Genomic DNA, 8,011 nt, shown 5'->3' on the forward strand with positions numbered 1-8,011 from the left:
TGATTTGGGGAGAATCTGCGAATCTCAGGTTCATGCCTGAGTGTCTGTGTTACATTTTCCACCACATGGCTATGGAGCTCAACAAAGTCCTCGACGGAGAGTTTGATGATATGACCGGAATGCCTTACTGGCCTTCCTTCTCCGGTGATTGTGCCTTCCTCAAGAGTGTGGTCATGCCGATTTATAAGACGGTTAAGACGGAGGTTGAGAGTAGCAACAATGGGACGAAGCCACACTCTGCTTGGAGAAACTACGACGACATCAATGAGTACTTTTGGAGTAAGAGAGCCTTGAAGAGCCTTAAATGGCCTCTTGATTATTCCAGTAATTTCTTCGATACGACACCTAAAAGCAGTAGAGTTGGGAAGACTGGTTTTGTCGAGCAAAGATCATTTTGGAATGTCTATAGAAGCTTTGATCGGTTATGGATTCTATTGCTTCTCTACTTGCAGGCAGCTATTATTGTGGCTACCAGTGATGTTCGGTTTCCTTGGCAAGATCCTGATGTAAAGGTCTAAAAACGTTTACTTTGTTTTTTTAATCTATATACCATATAAGAGTGTTGAGTTGTGTTTGTTGGTACATATATAAAGACATTATCTGTTCTTCTACTTGCAGGTTGCATTGTTGACTGTTTTCATTACATGGGCGGGCTTGAGGTTGCTCCAATCTGTGCTCGATGCTAGTACTCAGTACAGTTTGGTGAGCAAAGAAACTGTCTGGCTTTTCATCAGATTAATTTTGAAGTTCGTTGTGGCTGTGGCATGGACAGTTTTGTTTTCGGTCTTCTATGCAAGGATTTGGAGCCAGAAAATTAAGGATGGTAGGTGGTCTGATGCTGCAAACGATAGGATTATCGTGTTTCTCAAGGTAGTATTCGTGTATGTTATGCCTGAGTTATTGGCTCTTGTACTCTTTATTGTTCCTTGGGTAAGAAACTGGATCGAGGAGCTGAATCTGGGAGTTGTATACTTTCTGACATGGTGGTTCTATAGCAAGACTTTTGTTGGTCGTGGGATGAGGGAAGGCCTGGTGGACAATTTCAAATATACAGTCTTTTGGATTGTTGTATTGGCCTCTAAATTCATATTCAGTTACTACTTACAAATTAAGCCTCTTATTGCTCCGACCAGGGCACTACTGAACCTTAAGAATGCGACCTACAATTGGCATGAGTTTTTTGGCAGCACTCACAGGATAGCAGTAGGGATGCTCTGGCTCCCTGTGATTTTGGTTTACCTGATGGATTTGCAAATTTGGTACTCGATCTACTCATCCCTTGTAGGTGCAACAATTGGTCTGTTTTCTCACTTGGGGGAGATCCGAAACATTGATCAGTTGAGACTTAGATTTCAGTTTTTCTCAAGTGCTATGCAGTTTAACCTTAAACCTGAAGAGCATCTTCTGAGCCCTAAAGCAACAATGCTAAAGAAGGCTCGTGATGCTATACACCGGCTGAAATTGCGCTATGGAATTGGTCAGCCTTTCAACAAGATCGAATCCAGTCAAGTTGAAGCAACTTGGTTTGCCCTGATTTGGAATGAGATAATCCTCACATTTAGGGAGGAAGACCTAATTAGTGACAGGGAGGTTGAGCTGCTAGAGTTGCCGCCTAATTGTTGGAATATTCGGGTTATCCGTTGGCCGTGTTTCCTCCTTTGCAATGAGCTCCTGCTTGCTCTAAGTCAGGCAAACGAGCTCTGTGACGCTCCTGATCGCTGGCTTTGGTCAAAAATCTGTAGCAGTGAGTACAGGCGTTGTGCTGTTATAGAAGCTTTTGATAGCATCAAGTTTGTGATTCTTAAAATTGTTAAAAATGGCACAGAGGAAGAATCCATACTGAACAGGTTGTTTATGGAGATTGATGAAAATATGGAAAACGAAAAGATAACTGATGTATATAAGCTGACGGTACTACTTCGGATTCATGAAAAGCTGATATCACTTCTTGAGCGTCTGATGGACCCAGAAAAGAAAGTATTCAGGATCGTGAATATACTGCAAGCTCTGTATGAACTCTGTGCATGGGAGTTTCCAAGAATTAGGAGGAGCACTCCGCAGTTACGACAGCTTGGCTTGGCACCCATTAGTTTGGATGCAGGCACTGAATTGCTGTTTGTCAATGCCATTAATCTCCCTCCTCTTGATGATGTTGTCTTTTATAGGCAGATTCGTCGGGTCCATACAATTCTTACTTCTAGAGATCCAATGCATAATGTGCCAAAGAATCTTGAGGCCAGAGAGCGTCTTGCTTTCTTTAGCAACTCTCTCTTTATGAACATGCCCCAGGCTCCCAGTGTAGAAAAGATGATGGCTTTCAGCGTGTTGACTCCTTACTATGACGAAGAGGTGATGTATCGACAAGAAATGCTCCGAGCTGAGAATGAGGATGGAATATCTACCCTATTCTACCTTCAAAGAATCTATGAGGATGAATGGGTGAATTTTGTGGAGCGGATGCGTAGAGAGGGAGCAGAAAATGAGAATGATATTTGGTCGAAGAAGGTTAGAGATCTTCGCCTCTGGGCTTCATATAGGGGACAGACGTTGTCCAGAACAGTGCGAGGGATGATGTATTATTATAGTGCCTTGAAGAAGCTTGCCTTTCTTGATTCTGCTTCTGAAATGGACATCAGGATGGGAACTCAGATTGCTCCTGAGGCACCCCGTTCTTACTACACAAATGATGGTGGGGATAACACACTGCAGCCAACACCTTCTCAGGAAATCAGCAGAATGGCTAGTGGTATAACCCATTTGCTTAAAGGGTCTGAGTATGGGAGTGCAATGATGAAATTCACATATGTTGTGGCATGCCAAGTTTATGGACAGCATAAAGCAAGGGGGGACCATAGAGCTGAGGAGATTCTGTTCCTGATGAAAAATCATGAGGCTCTCCGTATTGCATATATTGATGAGGTCATCTTGGGAAGGGAGGTCGAGTACTACTCGGTTCTTGTGAAATTTGATCAACAACTTCAAAGAGAGGTCGAGGTCTATCGTATCAGACTACCAGGCCCCTTGAAGCTTGGCGAGGGAAAACCAGAAAACCAAAACCATGCTCTAATCTTTACACGAGGAGATGCGATTCAGACCATTGATATGAATCAAGATAACCATTTTGAGGAGGCTCTTAAGATGAGGAACTTGTTGGAATCATTCAAGACTACCTATGGCATAAGGAAGCCCACTATTCTTGGAGTCCGTGAGAAAGTTTTCACTGGTTCGGTATCTTCACTCGCATGGTTCATGTCTGCTCAGGAAACAAGTTTTGTAACCTTAGGACAGCGTGTTCTTGCCAACCCACTGAAAGTGAGGATGCATTATGGTCATCCGGATGTATTTGATCGGTTTTGGTTTTTGCCTCGGGGTGGAATTAGCAAGGCCTCAAGAGTTATAAATATCAGTGAGGATATATTTGCTGGATTCAATTGTACTTTAAGAGGTGGGAACGTGACACACCATGAATACATTCAGGTAGGCAAAGGAAGGGATGTGGGTTTGAATCAGATCTCTATGTTTGAAGCCAAGGTAGCGAGTGGTAATGGTGAGCAAGCATTGAGCAGAGATGTATACAGGCTAGGTCACAGGCTGGACTTTTTTAGAATGCTCTCTTTCTTCTACACAACGATTGGCTACTACTTCAACACAATGTTGATAATATTTACAGTTTATGCATTCTTGTGGGGTCGGCTTTATCTAGCACTTAGTGGTGTTGAGAAAATAGCAAAGGATAGGAGTAACAGCAATGAAGCTCTTGCTGCAATCTTGAATCAACAATTTATTATTCAGCTAGGACTTTTCACTGCACTTCCAATGATTCTTGAAAATTCTCTGGAGCGTGGGTTTCTTCCAGCGATTTGGGACTTCATAACAATGCAGCTGCAACTTGCATCGTTTTTCTACACGTTTTCCATGGGAACTCGAACCCATTACTTTGGCCGGACAATACTCCATGGTGGAGCCAAGTATCGTGCAACTGGAAGAGGGTTCGTAGTGGAGCATAAGAAATTTGCCGAGAACTACAGATTGTATGCTCGAACTCATTTCATCAAGGCTATTGAGCTCGCGATTATTCTGTTGGTATATGCGGCTTATAGCCCATTGGCTAAGAGTTCGCTTGTTTACATACTGATGACGATATCGAGCTGGTTCCTTATTACATCTTGGATTATTTCTCCATTTCTGTTTAACCCGTCTGGTTTTGACTGGCTCAAAACAGTGTATGATTTTGACGATTTCATTGCGTGGCTATGGTCTAGAGGCGGGTTGTTTACGAAAGCAGATCAGAGTTGGTTTACGTGGTGGAATGAGGAACAAGAGCATCTCAAAACAACCGGAGTGTGGGGGAAACTGCTTGAGATTATACTTGATCTTCGCTTCTTCTTTTTCCAGTACAGTATTGTGTACCATCTTCGCATCGCAGAGAAGCGGACCAGTATTGGTGTATACTTGATTTCTTGGGGATGCATCANGAGGTCTATCGTATCAGACTACCAGGCCCCTTGAAGCTTGGCGAGGGAAAACCAGAAAACCAAAACCATGCTCTAATCTTTACACGAGGAGATGCGATTCAGACCATTGATATGAATCAAGATAACCATTTTGAGGAGGCTCTTAAGATGAGGAACTTGTTGGAATCATTCAAGACTACCTATGGCATAAGGAAGCCCACTATTCTTGGAGTCCGTGAGAAAGTTTTCACTGGTTCGGTATCTTCACTCGCATGGTTCATGTCTGCTCAGGAAACAAGTTTTGTAACCTTAGGACAGCGTGTTCTTGCCAACCCACTGAAAGTGAGGATGCATTATGGTCATCCGGATGTATTTGATCGGTTTTGGTTTTTGCCTCGGGGTGGAATTAGCAAGGCCTCAAGAGTTATAAATATCAGTGAGGATATATTTGCTGGATTCAATTGTACTTTAAGAGGTGGGAACGTGACACACCATGAATACATTCAGGTAGGCAAAGGAAGGGATGTGGGTTTGAATCAGATCTCTATGTTTGAAGCCAAGGTAGCGAGTGGTAATGGTGAGCAAGCATTGAGCAGAGATGTATACAGGCTAGGTCACAGGCTGGACTTTTTTAGAATGCTCTCTTTCTTCTACACAACGATTGGCTACTACTTCAACACAATGTTGATAATATTTACAGTTTATGCATTCTTGTGGGGTCGGCTTTATCTAGCACTTAGTGGTGTTGAGAAAATAGCAAAGGATAGGAGTAACAGCAATGAAGCTCTTGCTGCAATCTTGAATCAACAATTTATTATTCAGCTAGGACTTTTCACTGCACTTCCAATGATTCTTGAAAATTCTCTGGAGCGTGGGTTTCTTCCAGCGATTTGGGACTTCATAACAATGCAGCTGCAACTTGCATCGTTTTTCTACACGTTTTCCATGGGAACTCGAACCCATTACTTTGGCCGGACAATACTCCATGGTGGAGCCAAGTATCGTGCAACTGGAAGAGGGTTCGTAGTGGAGCATAAGAAATTTGCCGAGAACTACAGATTGTATGCTCGAACTCATTTCATCAAGGCTATTGAGCTCGCGATTATTCTGTTGGTATATGCGGCTTATAGCCCATTGGCTAAGAGTTCGCTTGTTTACATACTGATGACGATATCGAGCTGGTTCCTTATTACATCTTGGATTATTTCTCCATTTCTGTTTAACCCGTCTGGTTTTGACTGGCTCAAAACAGTGTATGATTTTGACGATTTCATTGCGTGGCTATGGTCTAGAGGCGGGTTGTTTACGAAAGCAGATCAGAGTTGGTTTACGTGGTGGAATGAGGAACAAGAGCATCTCAAAACAACCGGAGTGTGGGGGAAACTGCTTGAGATTATACTTGATCTTCGCTTCTTCTTTTTCCAGTACAGTATTGTGTACCATCTTCGCATCGCAGAGAAGCGGACCAGTATTGGGGTATACTTGATTTCTTGGGGATGCATCATCGGAATTGCTGCGATATACATCACAACAATCTATGCTCAGAAGAAATATTCTGTCAAGGAGCATATTAAATACCGATTCATTCAGTTCTTAGTAATCGTCCTCACGGTTCTTGTGGTCGTGCTGATGCTGCAGTTCACTAAACTTACAGTTGTTGATTTGTTGATTAGTCTCTTGGCTTTTGTTCCCACAGGCTGGGGATTGATTTCCATAGCTCAAGTATTGAAACCGTTTCTGTTATCAACAGTGGTTTGGGACACAGTAATCTCTGTTGCTCGCCTTTACGACCTCTTCTTTGGGCTGATAGTTATGGCTCCAGTTGCATTGCTTTCATGGTTGCCCGGTTTTCAGAATATGCAAACACGGATTTTGTTCAATGAAGCTTTTAGCAGAGGGTTACAGATCTCTATCATTCTCGCTGGCAAAAAATCCACTTGAAGCAAATAAAGGTATGGATCAAACCTTTTTTTTTAATGTAACTGGTTACTCTTGAGTATATCCAATAGTAAGATTGAATTCATTATTCAGATTTGCAGAATTCTTAATTTTGTTGAAGATTAACTGGTCTGGGAAGGTTTAAGACATTATAGGAGCTATAAGTCGAAGATATCATTCTCTCTGGCAAAAGAATTCACTTGAAGTAGCCAGGTTTGATATCCTCCTCCACTTTTTTGCGGCGCTGCACCAGCTTACGGTAGCAAGGCTAGGGTGTTTGCATTTTGAAGTTGACCTTGGTTAGGCGTGTTTGTAAACGTAGGTATGATCTATCTTTTCACTTTGGGTGTCAGCTAATGATTTCTCAAGAGACCATACAATTAATGGATGATTCCGTCACACTGCAGGGTTCTTGATTTGGTGAGAGGTTAATATTTAGGGGCTTTAAAATGAAGATATGTTTCAGGCTGCACCATTTGTTTCGGTCTTGTACAGATCTGACTCTTGCTTTAAACACTCTTTTGCACATATTTTTTCCTTGTGGAGAATCTTTTTTTGTCATTCACTTTTTTCTTTTTTTCTTTACAGATTCTCAAATCGTTTGTCGTGTTTTGATTCAGATTTATTGCTTAATCCACGAGAATTATTTCTACGGTAATCTCTCACGATTATAACAAAGCATTATAACAAAGATTTGTGACAATCTCAAAAGTCTCTTTCTTTTTTTATTTTTTTTTAAATCAAGAATGTGTTGTTTTACATTCTTGTCCAAAGAAAACTAAGATATTTACAAAAAAAATACATGGGTAGTATCCATCCAACCAAACGAAATCGGATCTAAGATCCAAAAAACTGAATCGGTTTCTTTTTTTTAAAAAAACTGTAAATTAAAACCGCTCTCTCTCGTCACTCTTCTCTTTTTTCGGGAAACTCGAATCGATTTGGGTGAAACTGTAGAACTAGGGTTTTCTCATTTTCTTTCAATCAACCAAAAATCGAGTAAGAAGATGGTGAAAACAAGGGGGGGGGTCGTGTGAGGAGGAGTAGAGCGTCTGAAAGAGAAGAAGATCTCACAAGGAGATGGTGGTTCGAAAGCAAAATTCGATTCGCCGGAAGTAGATGTGTCGGGTTTGAGTCCGACGACAGTAGGAGGAGAGAGAGCTTTGAGTATGGTGGCAGAAGAAAGTGAAAGTCGAGTTTCGGAGGAACCCAATCCGGTGGTCGGAAGAGAAAATGCGAACGAAGGAGAGAAAACAAAATCCGGTACTCCGGAATCAAGTAATCAAGAAGAAGATGATGAAGAAGGAGGAGATAACAAGAGATCTACTTCTGTGGAATCAAGCGATGGAGAAGAAGAAGGAAGCAATGAAGGAGAAGAAGGAAACGATGAAGGGGAAGAAGAAAACGATGAAGTGGAAGAAGAAAACGATGAAGGAGAAGAAGGTGAAGATGGGGAAGAAGAAGGTGAAGAAGGGGAAGAAAAAGACGATGAAGGGGAAGAAGAAAACGATGAAGGAGAAGAATCGGAAGAAAAAGACGATGAAGGAGAAGAAGGAAACGATGAAGGGGAAGAAGAAAACGATGAAGTGGAAGAAGAAAACCATGAAGGAGAAGAAGGT

At 41.9% G+C, this 8,011-nt stretch overlaps 2 protein-coding genes across 3 annotated transcripts in view; one reads left to right on the forward strand and one right to left on the reverse strand.

Moving 5' to 3' along the window:
* The window catches only part of LOC104707656 (callose synthase 11-like), a 9,866-nt gene extending 2,816 nt beyond the window's left edge, over positions 1–7,050 (forward strand). The window contains exons 2-6 of one of the 2 annotated variants that reach the window (XM_010424049.2): positions 29–512; positions 619–2,994; positions 4,479–6,406; positions 6,486–6,714; positions 6,800–7,050. In XM_010424049.2, the coding sequence (XP_010422351.1) occupies positions 29–512; positions 619–2,994; positions 4,479–6,395 (4,777 nt within the window). In that variant the 3' untranslated portion in view covers positions 6,396–6,406; positions 6,486–6,714; positions 6,800–7,050. Of the gene's footprint in view, positions 513–618; positions 2,995–4,478; positions 6,407–6,485; positions 6,715–6,799 lie in introns of both variants that reach the window. The other variant, XM_010424042.2, reaches the window with a different exon arrangement.
* Positions 6,589–8,011, reverse strand: part of LOC104709734 (9-cis-epoxycarotenoid dioxygenase NCED6, chloroplastic-like) — a 2,769-nt gene continuing 1,346 nt past the window's right edge. Inside the window, exon 2 of the mRNA XM_010426298.2 lies at positions 6,589–6,636. Within this exon, the coding sequence (XP_010424600.1) occupies positions 6,589–6,636 (48 nt within the window). The remainder of the gene's footprint in view (positions 6,637–8,011) is intronic.

The sequence above is a fragment of the Camelina sativa genome, chromosome 8 (assembly GCF_000633955.1).
Source record: "Camelina sativa cultivar DH55 chromosome 8, Cs, whole genome shotgun sequence".
Lineage (NCBI taxonomy): Eukaryota > Viridiplantae > Streptophyta > Magnoliopsida > Brassicales > Brassicaceae > Camelina > Camelina sativa.